At 45.0% G+C, this 17,357-nt stretch overlaps 1 protein-coding gene across 3 annotated transcripts in view; it reads left to right on the forward strand.

Annotated features, from left to right (window-relative positions):
* The window catches only part of CLIC5 (chloride intracellular channel 5), a 52,087-nt gene that overhangs the window by 23,852 nt on the left and 10,878 nt on the right, over nucleotides 1-17,357 (forward strand). For all 3 annotated transcript variants that reach the window (XM_033145587.1, XM_033145588.1, XM_033145589.1), the window contains exons 2-4: nucleotides 7,000-7,109; nucleotides 8,586-8,711; nucleotides 10,478-10,584. In XM_033145587.1, coding sequence (XP_033001478.1) covers nucleotides 7,000-7,109; nucleotides 8,586-8,711; nucleotides 10,478-10,584 — 343 coding nt within the window. The remainder of the gene's footprint in view (nucleotides 1-6,999; nucleotides 7,110-8,585; nucleotides 8,712-10,477; nucleotides 10,585-17,357) is intronic.

Genomic DNA, 17,357 nt, shown 5'->3' on the forward strand with positions numbered 1-17,357 from the left:
CACTGGCATAGCAACCCCTGCTGGCGCCTGAGGCGGGTTGTGTGTGTGCACACGTGGGCAGCAGCAGAGCAGGCCCTGCCAACACCCGAGATTGCCCACAGTTCTGGAAGGACAGTGGCTCCACGCCCTGCAGCCCACTTGCCACTTGGTGCGCGCGCATGTGTGTGCGTGCACACCCACACACCCACTCTGCCTTCTTACGGTAATGAGCACCTGTACATTTAGTGGTAAGGGACACGGGTGGCACTGTGGGTTAAACCACAGAGCCTAGGGGTTGCTGATCAGAAGGTCGGCGGTTCGAATCCCCGCGACGGGGTGAACTCCCGTTGCTCGGTCCCAGCTCCTGCCAACCTAGCAGTTCGAAAGCACATCAAAGTGCAAGTAGATAAATAGGTACCGCTCCGGTGGGAAGGTAAACGGCGTTTCTGTGCGCTGCTCTGGTTCGCCAGAAGCGGCTTTGTCATGCTGGTCACATGACCTGGAAGCTGTACGCCGGTTCCCTCGGCCGGTAATGCGTAATGAGCGCCACATCCCCAGAGTCGGACACGACTAGACCTAATGGTCAGGGGTCCCTTTATATTTAGTGGTAAGTGTGATGATTGGTGGTTCCAGCCCCCATGTGCATTCACCATCCGTGTATAAGATGACCCCCATTTTTGACTAATTTTTTTAAGCGAAAAAAACATTGTCTTATACACGTAAAAATATGACACTTTAAGTTTATCAGAAGCTGAAAGTGGCCAAGGAGATGATGGACTATTAGATGACAAATGGAAGCTACAGGAGAATAGAGCAGTGGCATGTGCTTCTTGGGGGTCCATGTGCCCTTACCTGTGCATTGTAAGAAGGGTTGCATTCCTCGCTAGAGGTTGGCCTTTGACAGAAATGCTGCTATTGTTTGCCCCCGTTTTTTTTCTAGTTCTCTGTTCCTTTTGTGATGGTCAACAGGCATGTGGTGCGAATGTTTTTCTTTTTGCTGCTGAAAGGGCAGATTACTTCACACAGATGTGGACGCATATCAAAAGAATAAATATTCCCCCCCCCCCCCCGTTTGTTGTAATGAGCCATTGTTAGAGATTATTATGCAAGCTGGGTTCATTGGGTGTTTTAGTCATAGTGGCTGATCATTTGACACCTGAATAGAAAAGGGTTTCACTGTAGAAGATTCTCACAGGTTGTGGGAGCCCCAGGAAAGCGAGTTTCAGTATTTTTATTAATCTCTACTTTCTTTTCAGAACATCATCTCCTGATCAACATCTTTTACCTCTCACTGTATATCTGCCTATTCTGTATTCTGCTAAGCTTTGGCTTCAAGCAAACACTAGCTGAGTAAAAGAAATTACTTTTCCACCAACTTCTGTCCCCACACAAAATGCCATTTCTGGAAGAGGGAGGAGGAGAATCACAGAATCATAGAATTGGAAGGGACCCCAGGGTCATCTAGTCTAACCCCCTGCAATGCAGGAATATCAGCTAAAGCATCCATGACAGATGGCCATCCAACCGCTGCTTAAAAACCTCCAAGGAAGGAGAGTACACAACCTCCCAAGGGAGTCCGTTCCACTGTCTAAAAGCTCTTACTGCCAGAAAGTTCTTAATGATGTTTAATCGGAATCTCCTTCCTTGTAACTTGAAGCCCTTGAATCAAGTCCTACATTCCACAGCAGGAGAAAACAAGCTTGCTCCATCTTCCATGTGACAGCCCTTAAAATATTTTAAGATGGCTATCATACATAGTCTCAGTCACCTCTTTTCCAGGCTAAACATACCCAGCGCCTTCAACCTTTCCTCATAAGTCTTGGTTTCCAGACCTGTGACTGTCTTGGTTGCCGCCCTCTGTGCATGTTCCAGATTGTCAATATCCTTCTTCAACTGTGGTGCTCAGAACTGGACACAGGACTCCAGGTGTGGTCTCACCAAGGCAGAATAGAGTGGGACTATGACTTCCCTTGATCTGGACACTAGACTTCTGTTGATTCAGCCTAGAATAGCATTAGCTTTTTTTTGCTGTTGCATCACACTGTTGACTCTTGTTAGGTTTGTGGTCCACCAAGACCCTTAGATCCCTTTCACATGTACTACTAGGAAGCCAACTAATAGCTCTGTAAGCCAGCTGTCCCCTGTCTTATATTTATGTAGCTGGTTGTTCCTGCTGAAGTGCAGAACCTGACCTTTGTGCCTATTGAAATTCATTTTGTTAGTTTGGGTCAAGTTCTCCAGCCTGTTAGGGTCATTATGAACTGTGATTCTGTCTTCTGTGGCATTAACTACCCCTCCCAGTTTGGGATGAGTATCCCCTCAATTCCTTTGTCCAAGTCTTTTATAAAGATGTTGAGCAACAATGGGCCCAGGACTATGGGCCCTGCAGCACCCCACTTGTCACTTCCCCCCAGGATGGCTAGGAACCATTAATGAGTACGCTTTGGGTTCGGTCAGTCAATCAGCTACAAATCCATCTAACAGTTACCTCATTCAACCCACATTTTACCAGCTTCCTTGCAATAATATCATGCAAAATTTTGTCAAAAGCCTTATTGAAATCAAGATACACTATGTCCACAGCATTCCCCTGATCAATGAAGCTGGTAACACTATCAAAAAAAGAAAAGAAATGAGATTAGTCTAGCACAGGGGTAGTCAACCCTTTTATACCTACCGCCCACTAATGCATTTTTCTTGATGGTAAAATTTCTTTACCCCCCATCAGTGCTTGATGGAAGGAGGATTCAGCTTGTGCCGTAGAACCCCCTACCGCCCACCTAGAATCCTGAAACGCCCACTAGAGGGCAGTAGGGACCTGGTTGACAACCCCTGGTCTGGCATAACTTATTTTTGAGAAACCCATGCTGAGTCTTGGTAATCACAGCATCCTTTTCTAAATGCTCACAGACCGACTGTTGAATTATCTGTTCTAGGATCTACCCTGGTATCAATGTCAAGCTCACCGGTCAATAGATACCTGGGTTTCTCCCCCCCCCCCCTTTTTGAAGATGGAGATAACACTTGCCTGCCTCCAGTCTGCAGAACCTCACTTGTTCTCCAAGAATTCTCCAAGATCATAGGCAAAGTCTCTGAGATTACATCCACAAGCTCCTTTGGTACCCTTGGATGCAGCTCATCAGGCCCTGGAGATGTGAATTCATTTAAAGTAGCGAGGTGTTCCCTTACTACCTCTTTTCCTATCTTGGCTGCAGCTCCTTCCTTCCATCATTTATTCTGTTATCACCAGGTTCGGCATTGCTTTCCTTTTGGGTGAAGACAGAGGCAAAGTAGGTGTTGAGTAGTTCCGCCTTATCTCTGTCACCCTAATAGCATTTCTCCGTCTTCTCCACACGGAGGACATACCACTTGCCTGTTCTTCCTCTTACTTCAGACATAGCCAAAGAAACCTTCTATTAATATTTTTAACTTCTCTTGCAATCCTGAACTCATTCTGAGCTTTAGCCTGCCTGACTTTCCCCCTGCAACTGTTGGCTACTCGTGTATACTCCTCCTTTGTGATTTCCCCCTTCTTCCATTTCTTGTACATGCCCTTCTTAACTCTCTCAGCTCATCTGTAAGCTCCTTATGCAGCCACACACTTTAGGTGCCTCCCATTTTTCTTCCTTTTTGAAACTGTCTGCATTCGTGCCTTCAATATTTCCCATTATCTTCAGTAATATTATCTCCTCCCTCCTCCAGTCAGCTCCAAATAGTGTTTCTATGCCACATGCTTCCTGACTTTCCTGAAGGAGCCTCCACGAGCTCCTTCAGACAGTCACAAGGGTGATGGGGATGACAGCTGGAGTGCTTGGCTCTGCACCCTCTCCCTCATGTGTCATAGTTCTGGATTCATAGAATGCCTGAGGGCTGTTGTTTGTACAGGTTTGGCCATCCTCTAAGGAGCATGATGCGGGGGCCTGTGTGACATAGCCTCCTGCTGCACAGCCTCTCCTGCAAGGGGTGGCCTCATGGTGGGGCTTCCATACTGCTAGTCGTGAGCTGCAATTAGGAATAGGAATAATTTATTATTGGCCAAGTACATTTTCCAACATACTTGGAATTTGTTTCGGCTACATTGCAATGTAAACATACAGACACCGTTCCTCTCACAATACAAAGAAGCAAAGAAACCCCACCCATATTTTACCTCCCCTTCAGCTATACAACTACGAATTTAACAATTTAATGGCACAAGGGAAAAAAACTATTCTTGTGCCTGGCCGATTTTGTATATGAAGTCCTGTAGCGACGTCCAGATGGAAGTAAATCAAGCAGATGATGACCGGGATGTAAAGGATCTGTTACAATTCTCTCTGCTCTCTTCCTAACTCGGGTAGCATAAATTGTCTCTATTGAAGGCAAGCTAACACCAATTACCCTTTCTGCAATTCTTACAGCTCGGAGCCTTTTTAGAATTAGAAATAGGACAACCCCTGCCTGGACACAGCACCCAAGTTATTTTGGCTCCTGAGACAGAAAATCCCATGAGACTTCTCTGTGGGAGTAAAACTACAACCACAAGGCTAAATTAAATAACTAACCATTTGCTGATCTTTGTGGCACAGGCCTCACTGGCTAGGACTGGGCCCAGAATTATGCCAAACCCTGCTTTGTCATGATGACAATGAGGGGAGATGGGGCAGTGGGTTTTCGGAACTGTTTCCACCCTTGCTCCATTGAGCTCAGTGAGTGAAATGTGCCTTTTGCCTGACCTGTGGTGGAGTGGCAAGAGCTCAAGGGGAGTGTACATACATGCGGGCATCATTTTATTTGTGTGCCGCGTTCCCACAGTTAAAACCATGCTCAGGGCAGCTTACAACAAGGGGGGAAATGCATTTCAAAACACAGCTAGTCATAAACAATAAATAAAACATCAAAAAGTACACAACCAAACGGAACAATTTCCACATAAATCAGAATTTATATCAATAACAGCAACACCCCCTCCTCAAACACACCCACCCCACCAGCAATACCCGAGCCCAAGATTCTGTTCAGTGACCTCAGCCTTTGTAGCCAGAGTCAGTCTGGGCAACCCCTGCCCAAGCCAGCAAGGCAGGGAGGAGGTCTTCCAGGACTCACAGCCAAGATGGTTGTAAGATCTGGGGCAAATCTCCTCCTCCTCTGCTCCATCCACATCTCTGGCCACCAGGTTAGTGGAGTTTTGCCAGCAGTGCAGATGTGCTCCAGTGTATCTCCACTGGTGGAAGGGTCTCTCAAGTGCCACCCACACAATAGGAATTCTATATTCCCCCAGCCAGTTCGTCTTTATGGGCATGCACTCTTAGGCTTCAATCCTAAAGATATTACTTGGATGTAAATCCCATTGAAATCAGTTGGACTTATTTCTCAGGAAATGTTTCAGACTGGAGTGCCAGAGTCTATGGTTGTTTCTCCCATGAGCAAAGGGTTCTTGCTCAGTATTTGCACTAGATGCAGATTCACCCGGCTTCTAATACAGCAAGTAATGTAATGGAATTTCAATAAATAATTCAAGCTTATCTCCAGTTACATTTTCAGGGTTAACTTTCAGCACCTGACTGCCATTATTTTTGCTAGCTGAATTTTGTGCTTAGAGGTATGGAAATTTGGCTGAGGGTCACCAACATTTATGAGGCTACAGGCACAACCAGATTACTGATCCCAGTCTATAGATTTTAAAGAGAAATTTGAATTCCAGATGTGGATAGCTTTCTATTTTACATAAATTCAGTTGAAATGTATCTCGCAGTAAGTTTTAGCTCCTTGTTATATTGGTATTATTAATGTTTTATTCACCTTGCTTTTCGTGTTTTTACTTGGTATTTTATTGCTGTTTTACTGTATTGTATTCACAATATTGCTGCAAGGGGCCTTGAGTCTATTTAATAAACAAACAAACAAACAAATAAATAAATTATAGCATCGCATTTCCAGAAACTTATCTTAGGTTTGTAGCTGTACTTCAATGAAAAATACTGTGCTCTTCTTATCATCTGACGATGTTAATTTGCTACATCTCCCATAACAGTAGTTCAATTTCCAGGCAACTGGGCAGTATTCAACTAAATTAATGTGCAAGCAAAACGACTCCTGCTTGTGCAGTGAGACTTCTCTTCCTTCTTACTGTGCTCACTTGGTACCATTTCTAAATCTGCTGGGGGTGGGGGCAGGGAGAGAGGGGAAGTGTCTTCTTGCACAAATCAAAGTTGTCCCAATTGCATAAACTGCTACTTAACACTATGTTAAGTGTTTAACCTTGGTTTTGAATTGGAAGCATTTAATCAGAAAAAGTTGCTCAGTTTGTTTGTGGGTTGGTGGGAGGGCAGGGAAGGCCAGATCCCTGTGAAGAAGAGACTTAGTGAAAGCTATGGAGAAGATCGTGTTGAGATGAGACACCTTTGGGAGGGCCAGGAAAGCTGATTTTCTTAAGGAGACACAAATACATGTGTTTAAGAGTCCTGGGGGACTCTTGTAGCTCGGCCTGCACAACATGCAGAACCAAATTCACTTCACTGGCCTTGGTATACGTCTGGAGACTTGCCCATGACTCCAGACTCAGCTGCCAAGCAACTGGCAAACTACGTCTGTGGCTGGTGGGCGACCTTCACCTGGGAAGGTCACAGGTTGTGCAGGTTCTGCTGTAGCTGCCAACTGTGTAGGGAAGCCAAGGGGGGAAGCGCAGGAGCCCCATACGCCCCCAAACAATCTGCATTTGCAGTGGGAGAGTGAAAAGATAAGTCTCCCGCCCTTGTGCGTAGCCTTCCCAATAAGAATCGCACCTGCCACAACCTGTAATTATTTAAAGAAAAAGAAGACACAAAGCTGCCGTGTCCAGTTTGGCCATGAGAAACAAAGTACGAGAAGTCTGGGAACAAAGTGGAGCTGAGCTGCTAGGAGGTGGATGGAGATGGAATCAGCAGCTTGGACGAACTTGAGAAGGATTTTGGGTGGACTCAAACTGGCATTGTGATGCTTGCGGTGATAGGAAAAATACACCTCCAGATAATTTTCTTCTCTATTTCTTATTTCCTCTAGGCTGGTGTAGATGGTGAAAGCATTGGGAACTGCCCTTTTTCACAGCGTCTCTTCATGATACTTTGGCTCAAAGGGGTTGTGTTCAATGTCACCACAGTTGACCTGAAGAGGTAAAGGATCTTGAGAAAAAATATTTGATGAGACAGAATGGCATTGGTGTTTTCTTGTGTTTATTTATAAGAGTTATAAAGCTGCCTTTCACCAAATGGTTCTACACCTGGGTAAAATTGGATTTAAAGACAGTATGAACAGCCAGAGGATGAGATGGTTGGACAGTGTTCTCAAAGCAACTGGCATGGGTTTGGCCAAACTGCGGGAGGCAGTGGAGGATAGGGGTGCCTGGCGTGCTCTGGTCCATGGGGTCACGAAGAGTCGGACACGACTGAACGACAACAACATGAACAGCCACAAAAAATATGAACCATAAACCATAAAATTACCAGCATTTAAAGCCTGTTGAACCAGAACTGACTGGCAGACTATTGCTCTGCCAGCAAAAACTTAACATCACCACCTCAGAGGAGAGGTCATTCCAGGGAAGTTTGTAATGGTTGATGTTTTATTGCATTTTAATAGTGGCTGTGGCAACCCAGTCAGATGGGTGGCATATAAATAACAAATTTATTACTATTGTTATTAAACGGGGCTTTACCACCAGGAAAATCCTCTCACCTGGTGGTGGGAGCAGCAGCAGCAGAGCTCTCTCAGCTGGTCTTAATGCATGGGCAGGTCTGTGAGGGAGGAGATGTTTTTCAGAGAGTTGGACTCTTAAGTCGCTTAGGGCTTTGTATGTTAACATCAAAACCTTGAATTGGGCTTGGAGCATATTTGCAAACAGTGCAATTCTTTCAATACCAGTGTCATCCAATTGGCCATACCAGTTAACATTCTGGCCACTGCAATAAGTTCCAGCTGCAGTTTTCAAACCGTCTTTCAAGGGCAGTCCCACGTAGAACGCGTTGCAGTAGTCTGGTCTGGAGGTCACTAGAGCATGGGGTACTGTGACCACCTTTATTTCTGACCACAAATGGCAGTAGCTGGTGAACCTGTTAGAGCTGGAAACCAGCACTCCTTGCCACCTGAGCTTCAGGTGTGGGAGGTGGATCTATGCACCTGCTATGCGCCTGCTCCTTCAAGAGGAGTGCAACCCCATCTAGAGCAGGACTCCTTTGTTCTCTCACCTCAGATGGAAAAGAGAAGCAGAGTTGAATGTCATCCACACACTGATGACACCTCACCTGAAAGCTCCTGATGACTTCTCCCAACAACTTGATATTCCTTCTGATCACTTTCTTTGGATTTTCTGTTGGGAACTTTAATATTTCTCATACAGACAGTGAATCCTACTTTGCTTATTATTCTGGACTCTTCAAGTACAGGCAACTCCCCATATACACGTGAGCAACCGCTGATGCAGGCACTGCGTTTGCCTCAGAGTACAACCCCTGCGTAAATGGAGAGGGGCCTGGATATCCTATATGTAGCTTAAAAAGCAAAGGGCTAATTTACTAAGTAGTACAAAACCAATGGGACTTCCATGGCATATATGGTTAGTGATTTCTTGAACTTTCTTTTTGTTTCCACAGAAAGCCAGCTGATTTACATAATTTAGCTCCTGGGAGCCACCCACCATTCCTGACGTTCAATGGGGAAGTCAAGACAGATATCAACAAAATTGAAGAATTTTTGGAGGAAACGCTTTCACCTCCAAAGTAAAAAATAAGAGTATTTTAGAGTTATGGCGTAGTTACCACGTGAAATGGGTAAAAGTAAAGGGCAAATTGATACCTGCTTTGTGTTACAATGAGCCTGCTTGCCTCTTAGCTAGTAAACCTAGAAAAATATATATTTCCAAAACTTGCCTCTCCTCCTCCTCTGGTACTAATTTGAGCATCAGCTAAGGGTTTCCAACCATGGGACCTGATTTCATGAACCCCCATAATTTGTTCTTTCCTCTCTACCTGTTTCCCATCCCGCAAATTATAACTTCTTAAATGTAGCACTTAACTTGTACTAAATCAGGCTTCCTCAACCTCAGCCCTCCAGATGTTTTGAGACTACAATTCCCATCATCCCTGACCCCTGGTCCTGCTAGCTAGGGATCATGGGAGTTGTAGGCCAAAAACATTTGGAGGGCTGAGGTTGAGGAAGCCTGTACTAAATCCTTGTACCTGTAAATATAATTTGCAGGACTCCCTGCCTGCCCCGCTTTGTATGTAGTGTAACAACAGGAGGGAATACTATGGGATGGCCTCACCTTCTGTAGCAGGTTTGCCCAACATGTGACCCACTAAACTGAACCCAGCTTGCCAGCGTTGTGTTGAGGTTAGTCAGGTACTTGACGTCTCCCTCCTGGGTTGTTGTTTCAAGGTAGGGCAGACCCAAACATTCAGAGGTTCTGATGGGCTGGCTAAAACCTCCCATAAAGGTGGGTGGAGGTCAGTGGATGTGTGGGGATGTTGCAAGGCAGGGACACAACGTTCTGCTTGAGGGGTGGTTACAATTTGATGAGGGGGCGGGGGGAGCACACCGCCCCCGGCAGCATGATCCCGCCTGCTCTCTGCCCCCCGGTGCTGGAGCCTGAAGCTCCGCCACTGGGGCAGCCGTCTTCTTTTTGGTACAGCACGCCTTGGGAACCGTGCCATATAAATTTAGCATGGTGGGCTCATCAAATGGCAAGCAACCCGGCTGCCCGAAGGTGCTGTGGTCTTTGCGGGCCCCCGGTGCCAGGCCACAGGAGGTCTCCTTGCCCCATTGCTACAGGATGGAAGTGGTGGGAGCCAAGGGGTTGTGCTCAGCCCTAGCACCGAGGCTAGCAAGCAGCATTTTGCTTCGGGGTCACGGGTTGCCCAGGGCTGTCACACGGCCGCCGTGGTGTTTCATTATTGCTGGAGGAAGGCATTTTGATTGGTCCCAAATCACAGGAAACAGAAACCTTTCCAAGAAGCACAATACACTTTTCAGCAGCCCGCACTGATTCATTGTTGCCTTTCAGCTCCATATATACTCCTTTTTGCCAAGCACCTCTTTATAAGTGCCATTATATCCTGGAATGGTTTTCTCCAAAGGCCACCATTCACACAGTGAAAAGAAGCAGCTGCTGCTGCTGCCAAACGCCTCTGCATCTTTTGAAAACATACGACTAGTTCTGATTTAAGGATGCTGTTTCTCGGTTCCTTTCACATTAAGCCCCGGTACAATTAACCTTGTCATAAAACCATCATTGTGTAACTTTTTAAAATTCTTGGCTCCCCACAGTGGCAGCAGTATTCAGTTAGGGTCCTGTGAGGCTGACATGCTGAGATAAGAGACAGGTTTAAAAGCAGTACTTGATCCGCAAGAATTTTGCTTTGTGCTACAAACAGCACTTGAAGTGAGCAACATATGCCTTTTCGTGGTATTTGTGTGCAATTTCTTTGCTTTTAAATTTCCGCAGGCAGAGGCCTCCTTTTTAAAACCACTCTTCTGTTTTTTGCAGGTATCCCAAGTTAGCTGCCAAGCACCGTGAATCAAATGCTGCAGGCATAGATATCTTCTCCAAATTCTCGGCGTTTATCAAAAACACAAAGCAGCAGGACAATGCGAGTAAGTTTGTGGGTGGTGAGAATACTCTTCCAGGACACCCCCCCCATCCTTTGTGGGTGCTGGGGAATGGGAGCACTCTGCAGGGAAAGGGTTAAAGACTGTCTCACCGGGGCCTCTGATCAAAAGTGTAGCTGACAGAGGCTGCTTAAAAACTTAAAACAAATCTGACCATAGACCACTTGAGTCAAGTCTGCAGATATGTTTGTTTGGGAGGATGGTTTGACTGCTCTCTGCTGGCCGTTAGGAAATGTACAGATCGGGGATGGTGAGAGTGTGGCCCCCAGGTGCTGCTAGTCTATGACTTGCACCCTTTCCTAGTGCTACTCATGTCAGGAGTGATGGGATCTGGAGTCCAACAGGAGTTGGAGGCCACAGGTTCCCCACCTTAGGCATTAAAGGAAATAGCCTGCGTATTCAGAAGAAGGTTGTGAACTGTAGGAGACATGCATTACACACACCTCACAGGTACATAGGGAACTGCCTCAGAACACTGGCCCACCTAGCTCATTAAGGCTTGTTGTTTTTTTAACTTAGAAAACGCTTGTTTCCTTAGATACCTCATTTTATTGCTCCTTAGGAGGATGAGGATGCAGCTGCAGGCAGCCTGGCCGCTTCCAGGGAAAGGAAGCCCCCACCCCTCCTCTGGCCACAGGAGTGGAGCTGGCCAGGGCAGGAGCCAAGCTTTCCACCTCCTGCCCCTGCAGCCAGAGGAGCCTGGCTTAATAGTCTGAAGTACAGTGACTTTTATATCCACAGGGAAACGAAAACAATTTGTGTGATGCGCTTTGTGGCGATATTTGCTTTATTGCGGTGGTCTAGAACCTGAAATATACTGTACAACCAAACTGACCTCGCTCATCATTGCTGACACTGACTGGCAGCAGCACTCCAGGGTTTGGGGCAGGAGATATTTCCATCCCTACCTGGAGATAACTGAGGTTGAACTTGGGACCTTCCACATGCACTGAGTTACAGCCCTTCCTCTCTATGTTCCTTTGTATTCTGTGCAGGGGATATATATATATATATATATATATATATATATATATATATATATATATATATATATATATATATAACCTTATGGAGCAATTGCCAGTGGCAAATGTCTTTTGCTCACTTTACCTGAATAGTAATTTACATCACCATCCCCTGTGCTTTTGGTCCTTTTCTCCCATTTGTTTGGCTAGTTTTCCTGCCTGAACATATGAAAGGTTTGCAGCAGGCTGGCTGGGGCTGTAAGCCCAGAAGCAAACACATTTCTTCCATATCAAAGTTCCACAACTTTTAAGCATCTTGAAAGAGAAGGAATTGATTCCAGATTCTCAGGATGTGGCAAGCTGTGTTTGAAGAAAGTGTGCATATTTATTATTTCATGCCAGTTCAATTACAGCCAACTTGATTCCTTCTACCCCCAACATCAGCCAAATAATTTTAATAACAGGCTTTCCTCGAGGCGTGATCTTCGCCACGTCCCATCTCAGCACGTAGCGTGACTCTACGCTTTGACTTTTTTCTGCAAAGTCCTAGTACTGTGGTTGACATAGCTAGAATTTAATTTCCTCACATCTGATGCAAGAACAAAGAACACAGAGAAGATACAAATGAGTAGGATCTTGACATCCGTTTCCTAGAATCAGCTCTTTGAATTCCTATCTGATGGAGGCACACAGACTAAAATTGACTTAATGGGTATTTCCTCTCCCCTGGGAACCATGGGAACTGTAGCTCTGTAAAGAAGGAAAGAGATTTCCAGCAGGTTTCTCAGCAACCCCTGCAAAATGAAATAAAAGACTTGGGATGCGTTACAGGAAGCCATGGGCAATGGAAGCGGCATGAAACTGCTAATACATGTAATGAGGTTGTGCCCATTTCACAGGAGTTATGCAGGCTTCTCGGCAGGTTCTGGCTACTGAGGGCAGACTCTTGATTAAATGGCGTGTGCCCAGACCAATCTAGTTCTCTGAGGGTGTGGTGTCCTGGCCCATCACTTGCCAGCCCACAGAGAAAGGGGAGCATGGAGGGAGGGGCAGCTCCATGGTGGGGCCTTGCCCCATCTAACGTCTGCTTCTTCCTCAGAAAAGCAGCTTGTTAATCAGAAATTAGTGCCATTAGATATCCTCAGTATACCTGATCCTCTAGTCCAAATTGGCAAATGCAAAGAATCCAACTGATTTCTGACAATTGCACAGGAGACGCAGATAAAAGCAGTCATTTATGTGCTCTTGAAAGACCAATGATCGGCTGAAGCTCTTGGTACTCGGGTGCTCCCCCCCCCCCAGCTGTTTATTTGCTGCTGAAGGAGATGGTGGAGAGAGTAACTAGCTGTTTGCAGCTGACTAATGTTTCCTAAAATTGTACTCACCTTGACCGAGAGAATGAGCCCTTTGATTTCATTTGAGGGTTGTTGTTTTTTTAATTTGTACTGAATTGAATATTTAATGGCGCCCCGTGTGGGTGGCCGCATTCATTAAGGTGTTCCAATGTTCTCCTCTTTGCTGAGCTGTGAGACCACCAGCGTCGATTTCATTCCGTGGAATTTCCAGCCGTCTGCCCTGAGGAATCCACTGGTCTGGCCTGGATTCAGATCAAGGCCCTAAAAATAAAAGAACATTATATCATTAATTTACATATGATTACCCCCCCCCCCCGTTGCTGCATCATGTGGTTAGGTAAGAGAGGTGAGAAATGCCTATCTGCTATATATAGCAAAGAGTACGCTGCCAGAAGTCTCCGTTGGATACGATTCCCAGGAATACCTACATCAGTTGGACTCTAGCTTAGCAATACTGACGTTGGCACATTTGCAGGAAGGCAAGTGGTGATTTGCAGGGCTTGTTGTGCGCGTTTTAAGTGTGCTCTTTCCTTTATCAAGCAACCATCAATTTCTGAAAGAATTTGTATGTCTTGGAAAGTAGAGTTAACAGGTCTAGGTAAACCAGAAGAGGAAACCTTTGCATTGAAGAGTTACAGTGCATTGCATGGAGAATTCTCTCAAGTACAGCTTCTCCTGTCACAGAGTTCAGACATGGTGACCTTACTAGGAAGCCCATGTGCACTTGGAGATGGTCAGAACCTGGTCGTTTATTATTTAAGGAAAAGGTTTAAAGTTACAAGGGGTTTGATTTCAGACTTTGCAAAAAGGGATTCTATTCACTTTTCAAAAGTGGGTAATTGAAATACAAACACATTTTTCTCAAATATTTTTCAGGGATTTTGTTGTTTCATGTTTCTGAGGATTCTGTGGGAAACTGGGGGTTTATCCAGATGCAGAAGTTGTCGGTGTCTGTCAAGCATGGTTATTAATGCTGTGCCTGGAGGCTGCTAGTCAAATAAGGACTCGGCCGGCACTCATCCTGCCAAATGCAAGGTGAAGGGAATAGAGGAGAGAGGACAGGCAGGACAGTCCCAAAGAAGGGACCACAGCGCTGCATCTCCAAAACTTGTCTCCATGACAGATCTGCTTAATTTGTGTTTCAGGCTTCTGTTAAAAGACATAGAGGAAAAGGCAAAAAAGGAAGAAAACGTGGCAGGCCTAGTTTCCAGAAATGTTGTATCATGATATATATATATTTAAGCTTTTAAAGTACAGTGGTGTTGCCTGCCCATCCCATACATTTTGTGCCTGTCTTTTGGTTTGTGGTCTGAGAGCCAGTCCATACTTTCTCTCATCCCTTTGCTCTCCCGCAGGAAGAAAACTGTTCTTTGGTGCTCAGTCGGAGAAAACAGCAATTCAGTTTTTCTGTAGACTAGCCTCTGTTCCAATTAAGAGCTGAAGAGTGGGTTTTCCCTGAGAAAGGAGCCAGGCAAGGGGAAAACCACTTACCTGTACCTAGAAAGCGTGGGTCAAGCAGAAGTGGGGGTCAAGCCCTGACTGTATGTGTATGTGCGTGTAGATGAATGGAACATATGCACCCTCCAGTTGAGCCTGGTTGAGGCCGACTGGCCATGACTCTCCAGGGGGCAACGGGCATTTTGGTTTTGGATCTCGCTCATGTATTTTTTTCCTGTTTTATTCCAGTACAAATCAAAAGCAATTTATAGAGATATCAGTGGTGATTAAAAAAAGTAAGTGATATGAAAGAAGAGAATCTTGTATCGTCATGAGGGATATTAAGAAATACGTTCCTGCAACTGCTGAGTCTGTGTAAGACTTTGCACATACATTTGACTTTTGTTCTTTTTGCAGATGCATTCTTCTTCAGTGTGTACACAAAATGTGTCTTGTGTCTAGTAATGTGTCATCAAAAATCCTAAGCTAGTGTGTGACATGAAACCAGTGACCGGACGCTCTCCACGTGTCAAATGTGGTAGTTTTCTGGCATGGGGAATGCAGCAACAGCAAAGCCATCTTCTAAAATATGGAATTTCCTTTATCACAAATGGATTCTTTATCATAGCTTTCAACTTTTCCCCTTTTTAAAGGGAAAATCCCTTATTCCGAATAGGATTCCTCGCGAGAAAATGAAAAAGTTGACAACTATGTTCTGTATCAGTTTGTACATAAGCATAAAATAGAATATACCGTAAAAAGATGAAACCAATGGGACCTTCTTTATGCAAATTGTTACTTGTTCTCTAGAACTCCAGGGGGCGCTGTAGTCCAGGCCAAGCACACCAGAAGATATTCCCTTTTCCTGTGGCCATGGCCTAACACGTTCAGTAAAAATCTGAAATTACTTTGGGATGCCTGGTTTTCGAGGTATCTCCCGCTGCTCTTTGATCATTTAAATTGCACTGCACAGTCTGTGTAAACACACAGCAGCTTAATATGGAATGCTGTAATGATCATCTTTCATTTATAAAATGTGGCTTTACATTTAGGTCTTGATTTTTCTCTCGCAGCATTAGCACTCGGTATGTGGTGTAAAGACATTTTTAAAGGAGGCAGATAAAGGGCCTTATCTGCTAAGCACAGTTTCTTTCCAGAAAAGAAGCAGCAGCGCTTGCAGGGCCTGAACATGTGGCTGCTAGAGCAATTCAAAGATTTGCACGAGATGCTTTACTCACTTGTTTCTGGCCCAGTTCACACTTAGTGGCTGTCCTCACGCGAACACGGTACAAGCTCCAGCGATTGCGCAGGAAGGCACTGCTTGTTTGAAGTGGGGCCTCCATGAGGGGGCTGTGCTTGTGCAATTTGTGCAATCGCAGCATCACGCAAACACATCCTGCAAATCGTGGCGCTCACACAGACGGCTGCTGTTTTAGAGGCAGTGGCTCTCACCAACAGCAGCGGCATGTGAGCGTTGCCCAACTCGCCAAGGTCTCCCCTGGGACGGCCATTGTTTATCAGGCTTTTGAGACTTTGTGCAGAATGAAAGGTTTAAGAAGCATTATGGGAAAACGAGTCAAACTATTTGTTTTAACTCAAGTCTGTCAAAATCTTTTGCAAGGTGTTCTGAAGGGATGTGTGAATGTGGGGTGTATAATCCTTTTCCACTCATGGTTTAGCCCCTCACTATTTGTTCCTCAGAGTACTTTTTCTGCTTCAGATGAGCCAGTAGGGGAATGGATGGAGGTGGGGCAGGTGGGGGTTCCTGCTTCAGACAGGTAAATGGTAGTGGGAGGGTTCAGCTTCCCTCCCCTGTATGTGCTTTAGCTACCCTGTATAATAATGTACCTCCACCTGCTTTATATGTGGGTCAGCCAAACTAAGGTTAAACCAATAGGAACGTTATGTCAGTTTGGTCCTAAAAGTCTATAAATTGTATCGCAGATATTGCTTCACCCTGCACATTTTAGGATCTCAGTAATTTCACCCACAATTACATTACGTACATGGAAACTTTTAAGAATTTGATAAATACCTCTAATGGAAGTATCTTTTCATGTCTGATTCAATAAGGACTTTTTTTCAGCTGGAACTCAGTTCTGGCCTCTCACAGTTGGGTGCCATTGTCATGATAAGAGAACAAGGGAGGTGTTCGTGGTGAGTTCTGGCACCTCTTTTTCTAGGAAAAATAGCACATGATTTAATGTGATTATAAAAATTATAATTATTTGATTCAATTCTACCTGCATGCAAGGAGCATAGCTGTCAACGTTTCCCTTTTTTTAAGGGAAATTCCCTTATTCTGAATAGGATTCCTTGCAAGAAAGGGGGAAAGTTGACAGCTATGGCAAGGAGGAAAATAAATTTCAGAGCCGTTTGTAAGGAGCACTTGGTCCCTGTTCCTACCAATAAAATATATTATTACAACTTTATATATTGCCTTATACTCAAAAAGCTCAGTGTGACGTACAAAGTTAAAAAAAGGTTAAAAACTTGCAATAGCAACAATTAAAATAACCGTTGAAAGTGGTCACACTGAGCCTCCCTCCTGGCTGCCGTTCTGAGGAGAGTGCTGGACTAGATGGGTCTTGGATCCCAGTTATATTGAGGAGTGGAAAGAGGGGAAGAAACCCCCCAGGTAAACCAAGGTGTGCCTGTGCACATGGGCTCCGTAACGGAAGTGCTTTCTGCTGGGTGCTGGTGCCAGCTCAGTTCTCAAGCTGACTTCTCATGGCCTCCACTCCAGATCTGCTTGGCTTCAGCACAGAGACTCCTGAAGTTGCAATCCAAAGCAAGATTAGCCAAGGGTACAAAACCTGCCCCCTGGCAAAAACAATATCTAGACGAGCAGTTTACTTGCTGAAGATGAATTTATAAAGAAAATTAAGCGGGTTGAAATTTGCATTAGGGCATTACTTGTCCAGATTATGTGAAGTTTAACAAAGATGTGGTCTTTAAATCAGACTGCCTAATGAAGCGGAATGGTTTGATTTTGTTGTAT

The sequence above is a fragment of the Lacerta agilis genome, chromosome 3, assembly GCF_009819535.1.
Source record: "Lacerta agilis isolate rLacAgi1 chromosome 3, rLacAgi1.pri, whole genome shotgun sequence".
NCBI lineage: Eukaryota > Metazoa > Chordata > Lepidosauria > Squamata > Lacertidae > Lacerta > Lacerta agilis.